Source organism: Ictalurus punctatus, chromosome 9, assembly GCF_001660625.3.
Source record: "Ictalurus punctatus breed USDA103 chromosome 9, Coco_2.0, whole genome shotgun sequence".
Classification (NCBI taxonomy): Eukaryota; Metazoa; Chordata; class Actinopteri; order Siluriformes; family Ictaluridae; genus Ictalurus; species Ictalurus punctatus.
In genome coordinates, this window is record NC_030424.2 from 4934770 (window position 1) to 4959757 (window position 24988).

Below are 24988 nucleotides of genomic sequence, written 5' to 3' on the forward strand. Positions count from 1 at the left end.
ATCTTTTCATGTGACAACACTGAAGAAATGATACTTTGCTACAATGTAAAGTAGTGAGTGTACAGCTTGTGTAACAGTGTAAATTTGCTGTCCCCTCAAAATAACTCAACAAACAGCCAATAATGTCTAAACCGCTGGCAACAAAAGTGAGTACACCCCTAAGTGAAAATGTCCAAATTGGGCCCAATTAGCCATTTTCCCTCCCTGGTGTCATGTGACTTGTTAGTGTTACTAGGTCTCAGGTGTGAATGGGGAGCAGATGTGTTAAATTTGGTGTCATCGCTCTCACACTCCCTCATACTGGTCACTGGAAGTTCAACATGTCACCTCATGGCAAAGAACTGTCTGAGGATCTGAAAAAAAGAATTGTTGCTCTACATAAAGATGGCCTAGGCTCTAAGAAGATTGCCAAGACCCTGACACGAGCTGCAGCACGGTGGGCAAGACCATACAGCAGTTTAACAGGACAGTTTCCACTCAAAACAGGCCTCACCATGGTCGACCAAAGAAGTCGAGTCCACGTGCTCAGCGTCATAACCAGAGGTTGTCTTTGGGAAATAGACGTATGAGTGCTGCCAGCATTGCTGCAGAGGTTGAAGGGGTGGGGAGTCAGCCTGTCAGTGCTCAGACCATACGCCGCACACTGCATCAAATTGGTCTGCATGGCTGTCGTCCCAGAAGGAAGCCTCTTCTAAAGATGATGTACAAGAAAGCCCGCAAACAGTTTGCTGAAGACAAGCAGACTAAGGACATGGATTACTGGAACCATGTTCTGTGGTCTGATGAGACCAAGATAAACTTATTTGGTTCAGATGGTGTCAAGCGTGTGTGGTGGCAACCAGGTGTGGAGTACAAAGACAAGTGTGTCTTGGCTACAGTCAAGCATGGTGGTGGGAGTGTCATGGTCTGGGGCTGCATGACTGCTGCCGGCACTGGGGAGCTACAGTTCATTGAGGGAACCATGAATGCCAACATGTACTGTGACATACTGAAGCAGAGCATGATAACTATGCAGCATTCCAGCATGATAACGACCCCAAACACACCTCCAAGAAGACCACTGCCTTGCTAAAGAAGCTGAGGGTGAAGGTGATGGACTGGCCAAGCATGTCTCCAGACCTAAACCTTATTGAGCATCTGTGGGGCATCCTCAAACGGAAGGTGGAGGAGCACAAGGTCTCTAACATCCACCAGCTCCGTGATGTCATCATGGAGGAGTGGACGAGGACTCCAGTGGCAACCTGTGAAGCTCTGGTGAACTCCATGCCCAAGAGGGTTAAGGCAGTGCTGGAAAATAATGGTGGCCACACAAAATATTGACACTTTGGGCCCAATTTGGACATTTTCACTTAGGGGTGTACTCACTTTTATTGCCAGAGGTTTAGACATTAATGGCTGTGTGTTGAGTTATTTTGAGGGGACAGGAAATTTACACTGTTACACAAGCTGTACACTCACTACTTTACATTGTAGCAAAGTGTCATTTCTTCAGTGTTGTCACATGAAAAGATGTAATCAAATATTTACAAAAATATGAGGGGTGTACTCACTTTTGTGAGATACTGTATTTCTTGGTTATCTTGGCACATAAAAAAAATTCTCAAGGATCAAGCAGAAAAAGACAAGTCAAGTGCAAATCATGGTCAAGTTGTAAGTTAGTCAACATGCAACAGCTCAAGCAAAACTCTGAATGCGTAACTACTGTATTGTTTTGCAGTTTTAGCATGAACTATGACTGTATTGTTTTGCAGTTTTAGCATGAACTACAACTTATCAATACGGTTATAAAATAAACATGTCTATTCAAAAAGAAACTTGGGCAACATACAAGTTTGGTGAATCTGTCCTCACAAGCGTTGCGTATTCTCTCAGGTGTAGCAGGGCTGTCCAGTCTAAATGGTCCTGTAAGGCCAGACTCGGCCCTGGCAGCTGTAATAGCATCTTTTATAGCATAGAAAACTGAGGCTGCCAGGAACAGGGGAGGCTCTCCCACAGCCTAAATGAAGTGGGGAAAAAAGGAATGTGTTGCACAGACATTTCCACAATAACTGAATAATTAATCAGGGCTTATATCCTTCATAATGTGGACAGGTTAAATGAGTAATACATAATCTGAGACTTACAGCTGTATACAGTAAACCCGTGCAGTTCCCTACAACTTTTCATGTAAACTCTCACTACATACAGTATATAATTTATAAAGACAATCAATTATTTAAATATTAGGCACTTTATTTAATTAATTTTATTATTTATTATTTATTTTGCCTGTTTCTTAGAGCTACAGTATTAAAGCTTTTTAATTGTCAATAGATTCAAGTGGACTTTATTTATAAGCCTATTTGTTTGTGAGTTATATTGAGTTTAGGAAGAAACACATCTAATTTAAGGTGTTGGTATTTAAGACCACAATAACTAATACAATAACTTTAAACATTAAAGGCTCTGATTTACTCTATTGTAAAAAATCATGGACCCCATGGCTATTCTTCAAGAACCTCTGGGGATGACCAAAACACCATTTTGAGAACCACAGCAATAAACCATGAAGGCCAGTATTACCTTAGAAGAGAAGATGGCCTTCTCGTTGGGGGAATCTCTAAGTAGTGAGACCTTAAGTTCAGTTGGAATGTCTCCAAAAGCAGGAATCTTATACATTCCAGGTCCACGAGTGTACAGGTAACCTTGGGGAGAGTAGCGCAACTCTTCAAGTGTGAAAAGACCCACACCCTGCATGAATGCACCCTCGACCTGCACATAAAATGACAAGTGAGCTCCGATACACAGAGTGTTGTCAAGCCAGTAGGTCACTATGAGTGAAAGCCAGTATACCTGACCAATGTCCAGAGCTGGGTTCAGACTTTTGCCCACATCCATAACAATGGAAGTATGCAGGTTCTAAAGGAATGAAGATGTTCTGGATCATTTTGTCACCACACATGAACACATCACCAACACATAACACATAAGACCACCAGCAGTTATCAGAAATCGCCAACAATGAAGGATGAAACTATGACCAGATATGTTAGGATGGATCTAGCCATCTTTATCCAAATGATATCAGTGCTAACAGAAGTAAATTAATGCAAATTAACTACTGTATGTTGCATGTAATTACTAAGTAATTTAATAATACTGTAACTAATTTATCACAGACAAGAAGACCGTTTTTACCTTGTGACTGCCAGTCAGACAGTCTACCTCCACCACTGAGACTGCTACACCATAAGAGAAGTAGTTAAATGCGCGGCCTGAATTAGTTTCAAACTCATAGCCAATATCTGGAGTCCTGCAGAATCAAGAGGTATACAAAATATCCTGCAGTCAATAGTGTAAAAATGCTGCTGATTCAGGCAACATTTAAACAAAAAAAAGGTCAGAAATTGTAAAATGTTTTAACATACTTATAAAACCCATTGGCTGATAAGTTCACCCTGTCAAAGTAAGCTGCTTTCACCTACAAAAAAGAACTTAGGTTACTTTGAAGTATTAAAATATTTTCCCTCAGAGGGAATCCTATAAAGCCGTTTAGATGTAACAGTACCCTTAAGTTGTTTACAATATGGTATTTCTGACTTGAATTCAACCACATTGGAATCAGCCATTAGGTTTGATTTTCAATAAATGATGTTCATTAGGGGGAAAAATATTGCTAACAATGCCAATATATAGAATTTTACACACCCAGTCCTCCCAGCTGCCCATCGGGTTTTTGGCTTTGTATGGGTCCAGTCTCTGCAGCAGCGTCTGGCATGCATTCTGTGCGACATTGTAGGATAAAGCATTATTTAATCCATTTGATTTGCATGAATTCTAATTTATCAGAATCATAACCAGTTCCCCTAGGTGTTTTTCTCGGCTGGCATTATGTCTATCCTCCTTCAACTATTGGCTGTGTATCAGACATTTAATTATTGTAGAGTAGAGTGGCCCTTACATAGACAGCCATGCCATTGAGGTCTGAAGAGGCAGATGCAGCAGTAGGGCTTGTGTTTGGGACTGTGTTAGTGCTGGTCTCACTGATATGAATCTTTGTGCTGGGGATTCCCAGAGTTCGGCTGGCAACCTACAAAACACAACCCCATGTACTTTAGTAGCACTGCTAAATATAATATAGATACAGCAAACTCACAGGGCGGTCTTAATAGTCTAATCACAAGTGGTCACTGGAGAAGCATTTAAAATGCCAGGTGTAAACAAGTACGTGCTTCGCTGTCCACTTGTGAGCGGATCACTCGAGACGGATGTTGTGGACAACTGACCATCACCCTCATATGTGGGCCTTCGTCAATCGGTTATTATAGGATGCCTTTGTATGCTGTAGCATTACAATTTCCCATTACCGTAAGTGGCCCAAACCTGTTGCAGCATGACAGTGTCCCTGTGCACAAAGCGTGGTCCATGAAGACACGGTTTTCCAAAGATGGCGTGGAAGAACTCGAATGGCCTGCATACAGCCCTCACCTCAACCCCACTGAATACCTTTGTGCCTGACCTCAATAATGCTCTTGTGAAAGGGCAAATTCCCACAGAGGTTATTATAACAGTAAAGGACTAAATCTGGAATGGGACATTCAAAAGGCACATGTGTGATGGTCAGGTGTCCACAATCTTTTGAGAGAGAGTTACTGTTACTCACAGTAGGCCTCTATTTCATCTTTTAATGACAGTGTGATAAATTCCATAGTATTTTGTGGAAAAGTGTTTTTGTACTTTTTCATCAATTAAAAGATACTCCAGGAAGCACTCCTTTCTATCATCTCCTGCCGAAACCAAAACATAACCAAGTATTGAAAGCGTTTAAAATAATAGAATAATATAATATAGATATTGTTTAAAAGCACTTTTCATAGAAGCAATGCCTCCAAGGATTTAGGTAAGTTATTGAGTTCCAAGCACAGGCACAAAGGACAAATATTTTATTGGCTTGTTTAGCTGACATGCATGTTATGGTTATACGACCTACTAATGATCAAGCACAACTTGCATGGCCATGCTCCCTACAACAATCTCTTATAATAAGGGTTAAATATTGAACATTTCCTTCCTTTGTTTTAAATATTTTAAAAATGCAAAACCTTCTGTTTATTTTGAATTTTAAACGAAGAAACAAAAATCCCAGATTTTTGATGTGGTCTCAGATTTTTGGACCCCATTGAATGTCTGGAAATCTTATCCCACAGAAAGAAGAACAATAAGCTCCTAATTGGCCACAACAATGTGACATTGTACTTTTTAGGGGGTGACACAATTGTGTTTTGTGCTTGTACAAGCCCTGGATGTGTGTATCTCATTTGACACCACTGACTCCTTTTACCTGGACCATTTTAGTGTGTAAGCCTTGTCCCATTTCTGTTCCACCATGGGTGAGAAGGACTGAACCATCTGTATAAATATGAACCAGTGCTCCTGCCTGGAAGAAAAAAAAAGAATTAGCAATACAATCAACACACACACACACACACACACACACACACACACACACATATATATAGTGTGTGGTGGTTCGGGTTGATATACACACTGTGTGTGTATATATATATATATATATATATATACACACACACACACAGTGCCTTGCATAAGTAATCACCCCCTGGAACGGAAAGTGCCTTAATTTGTATTATATTATTGATTGTGTTGTTTTACTTATAAACAAAAAACATGAGATTTTTTTTGCCATCAGAAGTCACATAATTAGTTGAATGGAGTCAACCTGTGTGCAACTAAATGTCACATGATCTCAATATAAATACACCTGTTTCAGGAAATCCTCAGAGTTTGTTATACCCAAACAAACATCACGAAGACCAAGGACATATCAAAACAAGGACGGAACAATTTCTAGAAATGATCAGTCAGGGTTTAGTTATAAAAAATCCCAAGTGCTGAACAACTAGCAGAGCGCATTTAAATCTATTATTTACAACATGGAAAGAATATAGGACAACTGTGACCTACAGGAGGTTCTCCACCAAAGGTCAGGAGGGCATTAGTCAAAGAAGCAACCAAAAGACCAAAGATAATGAAGGAGCTGGAGAGATCCACAGGTGAGATGAGAGAGTCAGTTCATGGGACATCTAAAGCTTGGCTGTACAAAGCTGGGCTGTACGGAACAGTGGCAATTTTAAACAAATCCCCTGCTGAGTTTGCCAAAATCCATGCATGCTGGATGCTCATCTAGAAACATGTGGAACAAATGATTGTGAGACTGTGCACAAAGCTTGATATTTCACAGGAAACCAATCACCCTGGGATTATTCTGAGAACACCATCCCCACAGTAGAACATGGTGGTGGTACCATCATGGTGTGTGGATGAGCAGAGACTAGGAAACTGGTCAGGGCTGAGAAAAAGATGAATGAATTCAGATAAATACCTGTTCCAGTCTGCAAGAGATGTGAGGCCAGGAAGAAGGTTAACTTTAAAACAGGACAACGACCCTGCACACACTGCCACAGCTACAGTGGAGTGGTTCAAACTAAGAACCTCTGATTTTTTGTTTAATTAAACTTTGTGTAACATTCCAATGTTAGACATATTGAGTAAATAAAAAGGTAAAAATCCCAATTGAGTTAATTTCAACTGCAGGTTGTAACTACTAAATATAAAGCACGGTACAAAGTGAAAAAAAAAGACGACAACCTGGTTGAGGAAGACTGCAGTGAAGCTGATGCCAAACTTTGTGGGAATGATGGACAACCCTCTTTTGGTCCAGCGATTCTGTCTGCATCACAACAACAGTAGCACCACTTACATTCTTCAATCCATTCCCCTTTCTAATGTATTTCATCAAATACAGTTTTGGATTACCAGATGAAACAGTTTTTTTCCCTCATGTTATAAATGTCTTGTAGCCACCCACTTGTTATACTGCTCCACCTTGGCTTTCCATTGGTGGAAGTCTGAGATGGTCATGCACTCCTCCCAGCAGCGATGTATGGTAAACTGGTCCAGACACTGTTTAAAGGGGGTATAGTCTCCCTGCTTATACAGATTCATCATCCTGACCTGCAAGTTCAAGGAGATGCAATAAAAAATTTGGCAGAGGTGAAACAAAAATGAGTTGCAGGATTTTAATAGTGCAGGTGACAACATATAGCAATATATATTACTGAAATCTACAATTACTTAAAGTAATTGATATAATTAATAATACTTCACATGGGTAAATGTTTCCAATATAAAGGTAACTTGTGTTTTGTATGTGGTTGTTATACTACAGTGCTACATGCTTTATGAATAGTAGAATCTCAAAGCTTTAAGCACACATTAACTGATTTCTTTAAAAGTCTGATATCCCAAACTAAACCTGTTCAGGAGGGAGGCCACAATACAGAGCCACATCACTTATCCAACTCTCTGCTACCATCATTCCCTGAGGCCCACCAAAGCCCCGAAATGCAGTGTTGGAAGGCAGATTGGTTTTACATATGTAGCCAGTCCCACGAATGTGAGGGATGTTATAGCAGTTGTCCATATGGAAGAGAGCACGTTCCATTATCTAAAGGAAAGCAAAACATATGCTGTTATGCTAGAACCTGCTTGAAGGTAATTACAAATGCAAATATGGATTGAATAATGAGATAGGTGGATATATAACTGAGCATATTTGTCATGCTTCTGCTACTCACAGACAAGGAAAGGTCCATGGAATTTCCTGCGTTGCTGAAGTAGGTTACATCAAGAGCCATCACTTTTCCATTCTTCTTAAATCCAACCTTCACAAATCATAACAGAATATATAGTGGAATTGTTGAGTAGCTTTTTAAAATTATTTATCAAATACACTGTAACACATTAGTCATGCCACTCTCTCATCATTGATGATCAACATTTAAGCAGAGACAGCTCTGAGTAAATTATATTCATGTAAAATTATTACCTTGTAATGTCCAAAGAATGGGTGCCGACCTCCAGTTACCAGCATGTCCTCATCGCGGTCCAACATGCAACGGACTGGTCTCTTGACTCTACAGAAGGTACATTGAAACTACTCAAGTATGTATTTCTGAGTACTAATGATAAAAAAACAAATATTTCCAAAACTGTTTTCTTACTTCTGAGCAGCAACAGACACAACTGTTGAGAGCATGGTGCTGCGGCACTCTTTTCCTCCGAATCCGCCTCCCATTCTCTTAACTCGACAAACAATATGACTGGCTGGCACTCCTAATACTTTGGCCACAAGCATCTAAAACCAAATAGTAAAAAATTACCATTCTGAAAAATGTCCAAACAGATTCAGGATCCATCCATCCATCTTCTATACCGCTTATCATCTTCAGGGTCACGGGGAAACCTGGAGCCTATCCCAGGGAGCATCGGGCACAAGGCGGGGTACACCCTGGACAGGGTGCCAATCCATCGCAGGGCACACAATCACACACACATTCACACACCCAGTCATACACTACGGACACTTTGGACATGCCAATCAGCCTACCATGCATGTCTTTGGACAGGGGGAGGAAACCGGAGTACCCGGAGGAAACCCCTGCAGCATGGGGAGAACATGCAAACTCCGCACACACAGGGCCACAGTTTCAGGATCCCCGGTTCAATCCTGAGCTCAGGGTTCTGTCTGTGTGGAGTTTTGAATGTTCAACCCACGTTTGCATGGATTGACTCCAGGTTCTCGGGCTTCCCAAAAACATGCAGGTAGATGAATTTTCTATGCTAAATTGACCCCTCGGTGTGAATGTATGTGTGGATGGTGCTGTGTGATACACTGGTGCCCTATCCTGCATGTATTCCCACCTCACATCCAGTGATCTCAAGGATAAAGCGGTTAGTGCTGAAGAGAGTCAAATAGCTACTCTAGAAAAGACACAATGACCTAAACTACAGTGTTTTGATGGAGGAACAGTGAGCAAGCCAATCACAGAAATCCTGAAGGTGCAGGGTGGATTTGATGGAAGAAGAAATTTTGTAATGTTTTATGGAGAGACAGTAAACATTGAAAAGTGAGGATGTGGTGCCCTGATCAAGAATTCAGGAGAAGCAGAGCATCTCGATTTTGACCAATTTAGAGTACATGGAGAGACTTACCACTGATACCAGACACACTTAATTTGTTCACATTTATTTTAACTAACTCTCATGAGAAAACATGTAGAAAAAAAAAAACGGAATACATCCCAAACATTCAAAACACTTGTGAATGACTTGTGCATGTTATGTATCCTACAGTGAATAATGAAATATATGAACTACAATTCAGTTTTTCAATACTTGTGTTTTTGTGGCTGCTTGCGTGGACACAAACAGCTCCATTTCACCATCCTCTCCTCGAGGGACAGCCAGTGTGCAGTTTGTCTCCAAGTAAAAATGTTCCTGTCCCCCTATGTGTATTTCACCTGAGAATACAGACTCAGAACATTATTCAAAATGCACCTAATGCAATCATAGAGAATTAGCAAAATCTTGTTACGTAAAAAAAAAAAAGCTAAATATTTAAGGCTACTTAAGATTTTTTTTAATTTCAATTTATTCAGTCTTTAAATAAAACTATATCAATACTACTGAGTTAATGATCTTCCTGAAATGTTTAAATGCTATAATACCTTGTAGGATGTTATCAGACTCTTGAAAGCCTTGCACCAGATCTCCTCTCTCTATAGTTCTCACTGGCTGGTAGAATGACTGATTGTCAATGGCATCCTGTGCAGGAGAAGATTAATGCAAAAGCCTAGTAATTGCCACTTGCATTGCTTTAAACCTGCATGGGACACTAATGTACACTCTTACATGAATTTTGAAATGGGGGGGGGGGGGGGGGGGACACAGCTGAGTTTTTGTGCGACCTTGGATTGCATTTGTAAATGTTCAACAGATGTATCTTGTTTCACTCTATTCAACATCAACCATTACCTAATATCTTTCAAAAGGACACAAAATCCACACAGATCTTTTGCACCTGGCAATGCCTATAGGTGCAATGGATAAAGGTTGAGCACTTTCTGCATGAGCTGGCATGTATGACAGGTATTTGACAATTGTCCAATAACTATGTGCCTTCACTGCTACATCCCAGCTCAATTGTAAGCTGAGGGTCATGTTCGGTCATACACTTGCAGCATAATCTACAGACCAGTTTTGTAATTGCAATAATTTATGAGTCAGGAACAAAGCCAATCACCAAGTACTATACTACTAACTAAAAATAGCTAAAAGGTGGCCCTGTTATCTTGTCTGGGCCCTAGGCATTTGTTGATGTGACCTGATGAACAAACTGACTCACTGAACAGCAGTGCTTAAATCACTTGACAAGACTTTGTACCCATATGACAGAATAAGAGGTTTAAATGTATATATTTGTATATTAAATTATGTATATTTACATGACAAACTACTGATTCTTTTCTATTTATCCATGCTTCCTCAGTGCCAGAAAGAACCCGGTCACCTCTGGTAGGTAAACCGATACATATTAATAAATCTATTGAAGCTTTATCTTTAGTGCATGTTTTTAACCCATTTCTGTGAATAACCTGAATAGCCCTATTATGCAATGATGACTTCAGATACAGTGTGAACACTTCTGAACACGCCTCTGGCACTGACTGAAAAACAGCATGAAGCAAAAGGATATTCAGACCCTGTCTGATTGAGGTTAATGATTATATGAAACCCCCTTCTGACAGATAATTGAGAAAACGATAAAATCTCTGCTCTGTGGCTGATAAAATGTACATAATAAATGAGCTTGTTTTTTCATCGGTCATTGCCAAACTCACAGGTAATCTATAAGGTTATATCAGCTAAAAATCATCATTCAGGATGACAGGATGATTATGCAATGTATAATGCAATACTCACTATGGCAAGCTGAATCTTGCTTAATAATCTGAACCTTCCAGTATTACCGAGCCGGGAAGTTTGTAAGGTGTGTGGGTGTTATTTTAATACACCTATATTGTGAAATGTTTCAAACTTAAAATTTTGGGCTATATGGCCTGTTTAGGAACAACTTCAGATTTGTATCAACATTTATTGGTTATTAGTCTACTGAGACTGAAATCACTTAATCCGAAACAGCACTTTATAAAACCAACTTTACAGAATCTATTATCCTACCTGTGACTCTATCTATGTCAGGTAAAAAAAAAAAACCCCTCCCTCTTTGTAACTGTTGCTGAATTTTGATAATGTACTATAGTGTCTGACATTTTGAGCTGTAAATATAGCTTTGATGCCCCTTCTCTCTCTCTCTCTCTCTCTCTCTCTCTCTCTCTCTCTCTCTCTCTCTCTCTCCCTCTCCCCCTCCCTCCCTCCCTCCCTTCACTGTATATTTACTCGATGATGATTGGCGCTGAGACTCCAGCTGTGACACTGAAGATAGAACAAAGACTAGCATTTCCTTACCCCATCACTCATAGCACTTTCAAATCCATATTCATCATAAATTAAATTTCTTCCCCCACACTTCACTGATGTCTATGAGTATTGTGTCCACGCTACTCTAACCATATAGTGTGTTCTGGTTTGCTCACTTTATGGAGACACTTGGTAGAGCAAAGCACTTACACTGTACTTTTTGCTGGCTTTCTGATATTACATTTAGATCACATGCAAGCATAAAAGTATTTAGGGACAGCATTACATGACCTTGATTCACAAGGGTGAGGGTTTTGCACGGTTTATACATAGATATGGTATGCCTTCACACCTGAATGGTGACAATCACAGGTTGACATTCCTCATATGAGATCCTCACAGCTTTGGCTGCCCTCTGAGCATGGACTTGTGTGTCTGCTACAATGGCTCCCACTATGTGACCAACACATGTGACCTGGAAAAGCGAGAAAGAGGCACCTTGTCACCGTTACAATTCATAGGTATTAAGGTGCACCTATTATGCTTTTTCAGATATTACCCTTTATATGGTGTGTTATATAGCTGTTTGTGAATGTAAAAAAAATTCAAAAATCAAAAGCACATGACAAATGGAGTTATTGACTCCCGAAAGAACCGATTCTGAACACCTGAAATGAGTCGTTAGTAATTCCAGACTTACTTCCTGTATAAACCTACATAGGTTGGTAACAAAAACCTGCCTCTGGTCTTCATTGGCTGTTCGCGAACAGCGTGTACTTTGACCCGCCCTCGAACACTAAATTTGAGGTTGTGTCCTGAAAGAGTTAAATTCATATATAGAAAACATTGTTTTCTGAGCTGTAAAAGCAAAATCACTTTGCATGGACTCCCAAAGGATGAGGATATAAAGCGTCAGTGGTTAAAATTCATTTTAAATGATATCACAGCAGTTCAACTCCGACCTTCCTTTGTGTTCCACTCATTTCACCGACGACTGCTTCTCAAATAAAAAGTCAATGTGGGATTTGTGAAACGATTATTCATTAAAAATGAGGTCGTACCCACTTTGTTTTGACCATCTTGCACCTCTGGATCACAACCTGTAAGTATGATTCATTATTTATGCATACATTTTCTACCGAGTATTCCAAGTGCGTAGTTTTGTGTTGTATACGTGTACAGCCAGTGCACAGTTGTTAGCCTGTCAGCTGTTAGCCTCTGTTAACCGGCTAACTCACGTTATTGCCAAACTATATATAAACTTACCAGTGAGAAAAGTCCTGTTCTCGTTGTGCTTGCGATGGTGGGTCGGGTTGATCTTCCGATGCATCACTATTGGACTCAGGCTCAAATTGAAAAGGTAAAACTGACATTATTACTGAGTTGAAATTCATCTATGGTAGTGCATGTTTCCTTTTTGACACGTGCTGTAAGCGGTAGACCGATCACAACAGATTGGTCTCTGAAAGGAGGGGTTTAGTGCGAACGGATCCTTGAACGATTCGTTGTGAGCCTGAGAAAAAGAGGTGGTGCTACAATGTAAATTATGAGAAAATTAAAGTGTTTTTTGACCTTGGATGTAAATTTATTGTATGAGACCTCTAAAACAAAACTAGGCACGTTGAAAAAAAGCATAATAGGTGCACTTTAAGTTTGTCAGCCCCATAATTTGCATATAAGGCCGTTTTAAATATCAGGGTTGTCCCTAAAATTAAGGAGAACTTATAAAATTCCTCAAATGAATGGCACAACATCTTTACATGTAAAAACTGAGTCTAGTCACCCTGACTCAATGTTTCAAATGTCATCTTTGGGATCAAATTCCAAATTTTGGGATCAATAAATGTTCATACAGCCATTATGATATTATGACATCATACAGCCATTATGACAGCAAAGCATTATTTATTAGGAATCAGGTAGGTAACCTTGTCATCAGCGAAGACAGTCTCGTCATAGACAACAGGTCCAGTCTTATTGCTGCCAGTTATGTCCTTGGCAGAAACAAATGTAACCACTCCTGGAACTGCCATGGCATCATCAATATCAATAGATCTGCCAAAAGAAATGTTAACTATGACTAATGCTAAGCAATGGAGAAAGTACTGAAAATCAATACACATGTATTGTAACTATTTAGCTCTCAAATGTTTGCTATAATTTGACTGCTTCTCATAAAATAAAGTCAGCATTACAATGTACTCCCACTTCAGTAAAACTGAATATTCCTTCTACCAAGCCAGGCAACAATCCTGCACATGAGGTTTAGAGAATAGGAGCAATGTAAAACAAATAATAAGGGTGGAAAAAAGAATTTCAGAATATTATACAACCTTGTGCCCCAGTGTTGCACAGGCTACGGATTCACTCTGACCCGGCTCAAGATAAAGTTGCTACTTACTGTAAGATGAATGAATGAATGATAAGCGAATTTTCGAGATAATTGAATGTGGTATGGCTATGGTTCTCATCATATATTATGCAAACTGTCAAGCCACTTTACTCTAGACAGTGACAAACCCCCATAACTTGTGAAGGAAGGGGTTCATGTTGTTGCGACCTGAATGCGGTTAAAAAGTTACTTATGCTAGGAAACATAGCTATATCTCAAAGGTTATATCAGCTAACAGTCATCCTTCAGGATGACAGGACAAATCTGCAATGTATAATGCAATACGCATTATGGCAAGCTGAATCTTGCTTAATAATCCGAACCTTCCAGTATTACCGGGACTTTTGTTGGGGAGTTTGTAAGGTGTGTGGCTGTGGCTGTATGTTATAATATTATGCCTATATTGTGAAATGTTTCAAAATTAAAATTTAGTGTAATGCCCTGTTTAGGAACAACTTCAGATTTTAAGTATCAGTGTTTATTGGTTATTAGTCTATTTAAGTGAAATCACAGAAACAGCACTTTATAAAACCAACTTTATAAGCCTTCCAAGTTCCCATCGAAACATTCACGAATGAACACTTAGTTTTTTTTTAAGACAACCAAAGTCTACTAAGGAAAGATTGTGTGCATATGCCCAGATTGAGGTGTTTATAGATGTACATCAGTCATGTGATCAAAACACAGTCCTAATGGGTGGAGCAATATGGCTCACATGACAAGTATGAAAATTGCAGCAACTTTGAGAAATAATTAATTTGGTGGTGACTCCCTGTTTTAACATGCCATACAAAATCACTGACCTTACACATGAGGGATTTATAAAGACCATAAAGTACTGAGAAAGTATACTTGTACTCCTTTCAACATACTTATTACTGTTTGACTTTGTATTACACAGTTGTAGAAGAGAATTGACTCATAATCCCACAGCACTGTAAGAAGATATGCTTCTGTCAAGGTTTCTTTCGCATGTTTTCTCAGGGAGTTTTTCCCCCAAGTCTACATCTGGATTTTTGGTAAAGCTGCTGTGTAACGATGTCGATTGTTAAAATAACTATACAAATGAAATCGAACTGAATTGACAATTTAACTCACTGTGATTGGCCCAACATGGAAATTAACATACAGCTCAAATAAGTACACTCTCTGGGTCCAAGCACTAACTCAGAACATATGCACGTACTGGAGGTTCAGCAGATCAACTGTCTTTTTAACAACCTCTTTCCTGCAATGTCTATAGACACACACATGACAACATTGATGCATTAACAAAATTTCCTAAATATCAGTCATTCACAATGGGAAATATTCACTACTGATTTTTGATTGCTGGTTGACAGCAATGTATCCTGACAGGCTCTTGTACTTTGGTAAATGTGAGGACTTCCACAACCAAAGCTGAAGACTTGTAAGCAGTTAGAGCAGTTAAAGCACTCCTTACTGCAGGGATCGGGAACCTATGGCCCTTTCAGTGATTGGCTCAACGGCAGGAAAAAAATAGGAATTACGAAAGCTAGTGTGTCAATTAAATTAAAACTCTACATATTACATATGATAAAATATTACATAATTCATATAATAACTGTAAATATAATAACTATAATAACAAGAGGATATATAAATATATCAATATATAAATAACATTTTTAACGGTTAAAAAATGACTTTCTTTCATGTTTTGCTCCCTGCTTTCATATCTCTCTTATTTGATAGCTTCTATCTTATCTTGTATTATAGTGCATGTGGTGTCACTGTCCTGCTTTCTCTCCCTCCCTCTCTCCATCCTCAAGCTATTCTACCTGCAATATATGTCATTTTGCTGTTTAACTGTATACTGAACTTTGTATTCTGTAAAGTAAAGCTCAAAATTGTTAAAGTAGTAGATTACATCTATGTGTAAGGCATATGACAGGGTGTTAATAAAGAACTGAAATTATGTTTGCGTGACCTCAAATCAGTGTGGAGAGCACAGATGCTGTCTTTAAACACTTACCACACTACTACTAAGCATCATATTTCTTGTGGAGTCCCTCAAGGTTAAATTTGGGGACTGACACTCTTTAATATCTAATCAATAATTATTACAACTAATTTTCTTACCTCAGTACACAGATGACACACAGCTCAATATGTCCTTAGCTCCTCACTCTCACAGGTCTACCAGGTCTACCACTGCTTAAAGTCCTGGATCATAATTTATTGGGAAATGAAACTCAGAGAAAAGACATGCTGGTTCCCTAAATGTAACGGCCAAAATGGCATCAAAAACCTGGGAGTCAGTTTGATAGTGACCTTAACGTTAGAAACCACATAAGTAATGTCTGCAAAACAACATTCTTTCACCTCAGAAACATATCCAAAGTCCGTGACATTCTTTCAACTGCTGCCAGTGACAAACTCATACATGTCTTTGGGTCAACTCACCTGGATTACTGTAATGCACTCTTATCTAGTTTACCAGATAACAGGAGAGATGTGCCTTTTCTCAAACAGCGGCATTGACTATCGGTATCTTATAGAATTAATTTTGAAATGCTTTTACTGATTTTCAAATGCCTTCATGATCTTGCTCCACTGTGCCACAGTGAACTGATTCTTAGACATGATCCAGCAAGAGCACTCAGATAAAACAAAACAAAAGAAAACATAAAAACCAGACATACCTGCTACCCATACTGTATGTTGGAAATACTGAATTAAATAAAAATAATAAAGAGAAATCTGACTAAAAGACACTACATAAAGGGTTTCAGAGTGAATATGTAATTATGTATGTAAAAAAGTGGAAGATTGGTCTCTGTTCTCTGTCCTTATGACTGATGCTAGCTAAATAACTGTACTTAAATCACTGCCCATTCTAACTTCATAAAACTCTGCTTTAATAATCAGATGAGGAATAGTTTCTATGTCATTTACATACTTGAATTTAAGCTAATTTCTACAAACGTTGATATATTAGGGCTTCTTGGCACATACTACAAATTGGTGGTTAGTTAATACTCACTTAATATAAGCATGAGCTTTAGTGCTGGTGACAAGGGCCAAATAGAGTTCATTTTCAAAGTGAGGAATATCATCACAGTACACAGCCTCTCCTGTGGCCTGCTTCAGAGCAGACAGGTGCATAACAGGACGACCTACCACATCATCTGGGCTCTGACCAGGAGGGACTACCTATATTAAGTAGTTGAAAATAATACTTTATATAGAAAAAAGCACAACTGTAATTAAATTTCCATGTGTAATATATTCATACTGTGTGTATGTGTGTAATGTCTTTTTTACTGAGATCATATATGTGTACCTGGTACAGCTGAACACTGGTTGGTGAATCCACGTGATAGTTTTCGATAGCACTGGCATAATCTGGTCTGACATCCTCAACAGAGAGGTACTAAAGAAACACAGGTAACCATCAGCTTTAAAAAAAAGTTCTTTGTAATTAAATATTAACATTAAGGCATTTTAAATTGTATTTACCTAGTAAGTTATTGCTGGTTTTTAACATAAAAACCAAAACATTCTGGGTGTATAGGAAAATATTCAATGACATGGTGGTGTGCTACCACCTCAATATTTTCCAATAAGGTACCAAAGTGTTTTACTCCACTTACTCTATATCCCCAGTTATTTGTCAATGATAAAACTATTATTATTTGTCCATGAATGACATGTTGTGTAGTAACATTTAATGACGTGGGTTGTCGGTGATAAGTTTGAATTGGATGCGTCATATGATGGTATATAAATTAACGACTGGTACACTGGTGCATGGCTATCAATGATGCTTAAACATATTCACTTTGATTTAGTAAAATAGCTTCATGAGTGATGCTGATGAAAGTTTTACTTTGACTGTAGTTTTTTCAACTTGCATACCTATGAACATGTTCTTACCTCTTGAGCTAGTTTGTGCTGGACGGTGAGGTAGAATTTGAAGAACAGGCTGATGGTCAGTGTGCGTCTATATGTCACCATTCCACCTGGTGCGGAGGGAGAGAGGGACATCTCTTCAGCCAATAAAGAGCAGGCATCCTGCATCATCTCCTCATTCCACTGTCTATAATCGTGAACACAGCAAGAGAACTGATCAACACATAACCATATATGTGTAATTGCAAAGTTTGTGAGATTTCTGGACAATATGTTTAACACGTCTTGGGAAAACCCTTTAATATTGCATCTTGTAGTTCTCATAGTACTGCAACACCTTCCTTTTTGCTATGATTTTTTTATTGTAGTATTCATATAATTTCATGAATTGTCAACAACTTACAAAATAATTGATAAATTGTATTTTTCTAAGTTCTCAGCAACTATTTTTGTTTAACTGGTAAGCCAGCATTATTAATATGTTAACAATATATTCCATTAATAGGGGTTGGAGTATCTATAACTGAAATTAGTATATACTTTATATAAAGTTATATGCAGTACAACACAAACTCTACCAGTTAGTTTAGTATAATTTAGTCTAGTAGAACAGTGTAATAATATTCATTCTCAAAAGAATATGTAGTACTATTATGCACCAAATAAAACATCAGTTGTAATAACTGCTTGACTTGCCCATGTGAGATAATGTTTTAGAAAAGCAAGAAAAGCAATTGGTTTGGTTTGCATGTGTTTGTCGTAAATCATGCTATCAAAGTTCTTAAATATCGAAAAGCCCTTTTACATACATAATAGAAGTGTAACACAATGCCACTCTCTGTATTTGTTTTGTGCTCGAAATATCTGTGTCTGCAGTCGGGTTTAAATCTGAAGGGGTATGGCCTAAACTGGAAGGTTTGTTTGTTGTTTATTCTTTCTTTATTTAATTATGGAGCCTACCACTATGCTCTTTGCAAACACTGGAACCTGTTCCTCAACCTCAGCTACATCACTCAAGCTCATAACTGGTCTCAACTGGAGATGTGTGCAGGACTGTTTATTAATTCTGCCTATTATATTTTGAATGACTTAGGTTGGTTCTATTTCCCAAAATATAAACAAACTGTTGCCTACTTTCAACCCCCATGACCCTGACCAGGCAGTTACTAAAGATGAAAGCTTCATATCTGACCACTTGCTTATATCCACATGAAAATAAAACCTCCAACTCGCATGACTTTTTGTTGTGTTTGGCAGGATGCTGATCCCATTACACACCTTTAGTCTCCAAAGCAAGCTTTCCAAAAAAAAAAGTTTAAATGTGTTTAGAACACATTATCTGTTACTTATGCATAATGTATTAATATTCTGTTATATTTCTAACATACAATATATGATTCAAGTTCAAAAACTGCTAGGTGGTAGAGACAAGCTTCTTAGAACTGCAGTTTAACAGATCAGTGGATTTAGCCCACTGAATTTTATGCTTAGCTTACAAAACAGATTCCTAACCAGGGTCCTGATGTACCGCCTATCTTGCACATTTAAGTGTTTTCCCTACACACCCACTTCAACTCCAGGACCAGGGCTAGTGAATATGCAGCATATAAATTACCTGCCAATAAGTCGGTTGCATGTTGTTGTGGCGAGAACAGTGGTAGGGGCCATTCCACCATAACTGATTCGGATGTCCTGCACTATGTTGGATCCCTCCTTGAACTGTACATTCATCCCACAGGTGACAATGGCAATATCATCCTCTTTGCGAAGTGACTGCTTAAAGGCTGAGCAATACTGGCCCTTGTAAACAAAAAAAGGAATCTTCAATTAATTTTTGTAGTACATATTTACTCTGTATTTAGTTTCAGGCATATCTACAGTTAATTAGACCTTTGTGTGTTGTGCTAAAACAGACCTTTTTTGTGTATGGAATCTCAATGGACAACAGAATTTCCTCTGGTCTTAAAGCAGTTTTCCTGTAGCCAGTGAAAAACTTGTCATCCAACTGAAGCACACGTTTTCCTTCTGCAAAAAATAAATTGGAATATGAAAAAATAAATGTATATATATATTTTCCTAGGCAATAAATTACATTTATACTGCATGACAATCAAGTATACAATAATAACAATTGAGCACATCAATTCACACTTCGTTTTCAGTCTTTTTTTTTTTTCAACATACACTACATATTTGTCCTTAACAGGAAATGCAGATATCCAGTCAACCTTTGATCCCTGAACTAGAGTAAAAAAATAACAACAGAAAAAAAGTCCTTATTTTACCTTTGGACATCAGATTTAGCTTAGAACCCACGGCCATGAACACAGGGTTAAGGTCTGAAATAGGACTTGCTGTCATAATATTTCCACCAATAGCCTGACAGTACATATATGACATTTAGCACCACCCACAAACAGACACACACACAAAAAACAAACATATTTGTAAATTTGACAATCTTGGGAAATACTATTCTTAATTCACATACTTCAGAAACATGTTAATAAATCATTTCTATGTTTGTAGCAATTTGTTTTTGGAAAGGTTATCAAGCCCAGGAATTAACACATGGTGTTAATGCAGACATCATAAAAACCCCACCAAACTATGAGGAATAGCTAAATGACATACTGCAACATTTCGAATCTGTTGTCCTGCGAACCAGCGCAGCTGCTCGAGTATGGCCTGGAAAACCTCCGTTTTGTAGCTGGGTAGTTTTTCTACCATTCCACAAAGGACCTCCTTCAACACAGTCAATGTCACAGATGCACCAAACTCAATCCCTAAAACACATACAAACACACACATATGCAGTTTTCATGGAACTGTTTGGACACAAATGTGCAAACTCAACGTGATATTTTATTTCAGGAAATCAAAAAAAGAATTATTACCAATGTCCACAGTATAGGAACAAGCAAACAATATTCAAAAGGAGACTCTATATTCAGAAGACTGGACTCAAAAAACTGGATTCAACAAACAGAAGAGTTGAAACTCAAAGATATATCTTTTCGTTACATGCAAGTCCTATTTCTTTGCATAGCTTATAGTATGATATGACCAAATTCTTACTCCTTGATGCAATTATTAATTATGACTGCAATTACACAAATACTTACCAGTCTCCGTGTACTGGATGCTGTTGAGTTCCTGGATGTAGGTTGGTGCTAAGATCACAGGGTACAGGAAGTTCTTGAATTTCATCTCAATACCTTCAAAGGAGAAAGGTCAGAACAAATAAAAACATGAACCAAAATAAACGTTCTCTACCAAATCACGTAAATGTTGTTTCAAGGTAAAATAACCGACAGATTACAAACCATATACTTAAATCTGTTCATATTTATTCAGTGAAGATAGCCATAGCTGTAGAATAACTTTCTAAGCATAATATTAAGAGACGACACTTTTTGCTGAAGGGCTCACCAACTTCAGTGTTGCCCACCACCAACTTGGCTGTAGGATACAATGCCTTTAGCTCCAGTAGTTCTTTCAGGGTGCTGGGCTGAATCCATAAAACTCTTTCCCCAAGAAATCTCAGCTGTCGTGTTGGATGCTTGGAAAGACTCTGTAGAACATCACATTTGAAGTACAGTTCATGTATAATACATACCCTGTGTTTGATATAGCTCAATTTAAACAAATAAAATATTGAATTCATTTAATTTGAGACTAAATTTGATATTTATTCATTGCCGTCATTTTTGCAGTAGAACCCGATTTTAGTTCACATGTTGAATGTACCATCAGTTCTGGAGGGAAAATGATTTCTTGTGTTGGGTCCAGTGGCATGAATTCTGATGGGTCAAACAGTTGTTGAACGGAATATTTTGAATCTTCCTGTAAAACATATTGATAATAAATAGACCAAACGGTTTGTGTTAAGTAGAATTATAGTTAGAAAATTTTGCATTGTTCAACACCAAGGAGAAAGAAAACGTGAAATGTCAGGTAGCATGAATTTATACCTGGCTTCCTCTACATTACTGTACTTTTCCAGGCATGATTTTATAGCAAGGTACAACTGATTTCACTAATACGCAAAGATGCCTTGATTATTGCTACAGAGTGAGAATTAGAACTGATGACAGAACTGATGTGGTTAGCAGATCACACTGGTTGTGCTCACATTTACCTGCTCCTTTGTGTCCTCAGTGGCCAAGCAGCAGACTTTGGATTTCCCTTTTGCCCCACAGCATCCTCTGTCCTGGTCAAACCAAGATACAAATGTGCGGTAACAATGGGCAGCTTAAAATGGATCTACAATTCTACCTCCATTTAAGCATCTAATCGCTTCAGTGTGCACCTGGAGTGGCTTTCTAGTGCAAATTTAACCAGATATACTTCCAATCAATGCCATGCCTTTGGAATAAATTGTTCACCGAGCACATATAGATGTCATCCAACATATCATATAATTTTGACCATATAATGTGACTTGAGTTGCATGAGTTTTTTGATGATTAAATGACCATTGCCTCCAAGCTTGGATGTCACTTGTTCCTCTTCTCCTGACTAACATTTTTAGTTTTTTGATGTTCATACAGAACAGATTTTGTTGTGAAATCTCCTTGATATAGGCCTTGGCGCAGTGTTCAGTAGTAAAGCACTATGATACCATTAAATCCTTTCACCATTATGATTCTGCTACAATTTATTACGATTGCCATATAACACATAATGTATACCACATAATAATACTCAACACTGAGCAGTTGGCACCTTCATACCCCTTATGTCAATGCTTGTGGATCACCCTAGGCACCCTATTACCTTGGTGAAGGTCTTGTAGCCCTCCAATATAGGTCTATACCCAGTGCAACGGCACAGATTACCTGTATGAATGAACACCAGCAGAAGTGTATAACTGCATTTATGCAAATTTTACTATTACGTGTTAAGATTATATTAAAATATAGCATATGATTTTTCAGATTATGGCCATCTTTATACCTTGAAAGGCCTCCTCGATTTCCTGCATTGTAGGCTGGGAGTTGTTCCTCAGAAGGGCATACATGGACATGACAAGTCCTGGAGTGCAGAAACCGCACTGTGATCCATGAGCCTTAGCAATCCGTTCCTGCCCAAACACAACACTGTATATTGGATAGTGTATATCTTAAGCGATACAAGGATGTTTGCCATTGGAGGCATCAAAAGTTACATAATGAACCATCTAAATTTAAACTTCAGACTAATGATGCACACAACATCATAAGCAACACACTATGCTAAAAATCATAGGTAAATATTTTTTCTTTCATACCTGAACAGGATGAAGTTTGCTGGCTACACTGCCGATTCCCTCCACTGTAGTGACTGCACAATGATGCATTGAGCATAGTGGTGCCAGACATGCATTAATGGCCTGGTGACTACGACAAGGCAATCAAGGATAACATTTAAAAAAAATTTTTTTTACATACTGGATGTAATTTATTTCTACTATGTATGTATAAATAGTTATACAGGTTCAACATCCTTGTGTGACAGAAATTGAATAATATATTGTAGTATATACGTAAACTAATGAACCAAAAAGAAGAACAACAACATAAACAACAACAAATACATAGCTTTTATTTCTTCTGGAAATGAAGAGTGCAGTACACCATCCATGAAGATGGCTGATCAACATACAGTCTGTTTGTGGTTTAATGGAAAAGATACACAATCTTGTTCTGTTGTGGGTGAAACTTGGACACCATCACAGTGCAGGCACCACATCCTCCTTCAGCACATCCCAGCTTAGTCCCTGTTAAACCCACTGAGTTCATCAATATTAAGGAAAACCAGAGAAAGGTGCAATCAAATATGCAAGCACTACCACTAATAAACTATAATAAAATTTCAATGTATTTTTTTAATATACAATTTTTTGCAAATTATTCATAAAGTGCAAATATACATATTTGTGTTTTTTCCTAAAGAATAAATCCACCCTGAATGATTTGCATATGAATATTTATAATCCATGTCCCATTTAATTAGGATTCAAATCCGAGTTGATGGTTTCCTACGTTACCGTAGGAAACCATCAACCAACTGATGGTGGCACCAGTGGGAATTAAACCCTACCTAAAGCAACTACTACAGGAGCACTTTAATCCTTAGGTCCAGGGTTTGTCAATTGGCGTAACACAGTCCAGACTCAGCCCCAGCAATGTATTTCAGCAGACCAATCTGAGTAGTTACAAAAAATCCTGGAGATGACAAACGTGTTGAAAAAAGTGAAATTTATAGCTGAAGGCATTTCATCAGACCTAGTTACCTACTGTACTCACTAATCACAGGGTTGAAGACATTAGCGCAGAAATGGGAGAGTTTTCAAAGACTTTCACTGTTTTTTTAATCTTATGTATCCTCTTGGTCAGATTAGCTAACTGATGACATAGCTTGTTTAAAAAAAAAACCAAACAGATTCAGTAAAACCCAGTATAATTTATTTAATGTCCGAGCAGACATAAAGAGGATGAACCAAACCACCTTTCGAAATATTTCACAATACAACAGCCATAGGCCTTAAAGCCAACACAAAACAAGAAAACATCCCATCCATAATGCTCAAAATTAGTAAACTGAACGTTTGCTTCTTATTCGGATTTTCTGTTCCATCTTAAGAAGGTCCGGGTCTCACAGTGCATGTATGTCAAAGCACACACCAAGTTTCTTACAACTTCACCTGTATAGCCGGTTACCATTGTACTAACAACAACAACAAAAAAATTCTGTTTCTCTTTTTTGAAAATAGCCTCCATAAATGCACTTTATAGATTGATTGTTTGATTTATTTAGTATAGCATATTTCCTCACTAATTTTATTTCCCTGTAAGATTAACTCTTTACCTCGTCTTAGTTCTTTAGGACAAAGTACAAGCTTTGTATATATATATATATTTTTTATAACTAACATTATATACCTAAATCAGCTAGATAATGTAGTCACTCATTTACTAATGGCATATTGCCATGAGTGTGGGAAAAAATTAAGCGTGCAACAGGGTTCTAAGGTGAGCACAAATCAAAGCTCAGCCTTATTTCCTACAGTTTTTGGTTCTGCAGAATGGTTCAGCGTCAACATTCTGCACACGCACAGGTTATTCAGATTATTTTCATTTTCATTGCTAAATGTGATCACGTGATTAAAACACAGCGACTTGTAGTGCGCGTGCGATTTTGGGTAGAGGATACACTTTCTCCTGAGAAAGCTCAGCACCGTCACCTCTGGATCGGCATTGTTCTCAGTGATCTGTAGAAATAAACCAGTCAAAATGTTGCCTACACAAGAGTTTGTTTTTTTTCCCAACTGAATTTACTCGATTTATAAAAAGTGACTCGGTAATAAAGCAATGCGTTTTTTTTTTTTTGTTTGTTTGTTTGTTTGTTTTAAAT

The 24988-nt window shown here is 38.1% G+C and overlaps 1 protein-coding gene across 4 annotated transcripts in view; it reads right to left on the bottom strand.

Annotated features, from left to right (window-relative positions):
• xdh (xanthine dehydrogenase) overlaps positions 1-24988 on the bottom strand; it is a 28180-nt gene that overhangs the window by 3029 nt on the left and 163 nt on the right. Inside the window, exons 2-35 of one of the 4 annotated variants that reach the window (XM_017475915.3) lie at positions 24788-24845; positions 23267-23363; positions 22863-22971; positions 22550-22676; positions 22370-22431; positions 21732-21803; positions 21341-21436; positions 21023-21164; positions 20716-20808; positions 20225-20376; positions 19876-19969; positions 19506-19615; positions 19206-19390; positions 17615-17777; positions 17022-17111; positions 16722-16891; positions 13251-13377; positions 11675-11797; positions 9570-9666; positions 9238-9362; positions 8064-8197; positions 7889-7976; positions 7638-7724; positions 7316-7507; positions 6869-7014; positions 6649-6730; positions 5321-5416; positions 3941-4069; positions 3688-3762; positions 3408-3460; positions 3178-3292; positions 2833-2898; positions 2563-2751; positions 1829-1996 (exon numbers count right to left, since the gene is read on the bottom strand). In XM_017475915.3, coding sequence (XP_017331404.1) covers positions 1829-1996; positions 2563-2751; positions 2833-2898; positions 3178-3292; positions 3408-3460; positions 3688-3762; positions 3941-4069; positions 5321-5416; positions 6649-6730; positions 6869-7014; positions 7316-7507; positions 7638-7724; positions 7889-7976; positions 8064-8197; positions 9238-9362; positions 9570-9666; positions 11675-11797; positions 13251-13377; positions 16722-16891; positions 17022-17111; positions 17615-17777; positions 19206-19390; positions 19506-19615; positions 19876-19969; positions 20225-20376; positions 20716-20808; positions 21023-21164; positions 21341-21436; positions 21732-21803; positions 22370-22431; positions 22550-22676; positions 22863-22971; positions 23267-23363; positions 24788-24845 — 3912 coding nt within the window. Of the gene's footprint in view, positions 1-1828; positions 1997-2562; positions 2752-2832; positions 2899-3177; positions 3293-3407; positions 3461-3687; positions 3763-3940; positions 4070-5320; positions 5417-6648; positions 6731-6868; positions 7015-7315; positions 7508-7637; positions 7725-7888; positions 7977-8063; positions 8198-9237; positions 9363-9569; positions 9667-11674; positions 11798-13250; positions 13378-16721; positions 16892-17021; positions 17112-17614; positions 17778-19205; positions 19391-19505; positions 19616-19875; positions 19970-20224; positions 20377-20715; positions 20809-21022; positions 21165-21340; positions 21437-21731; positions 21804-22369; positions 22432-22549; positions 22677-22862; positions 22972-23266; positions 23364-24787; positions 24846-24988 lie in introns of those variants that run through there. The other 3 variants (XM_047157530.2, XR_006983036.2, XM_047157531.2) reach the window with 3 other exon arrangements.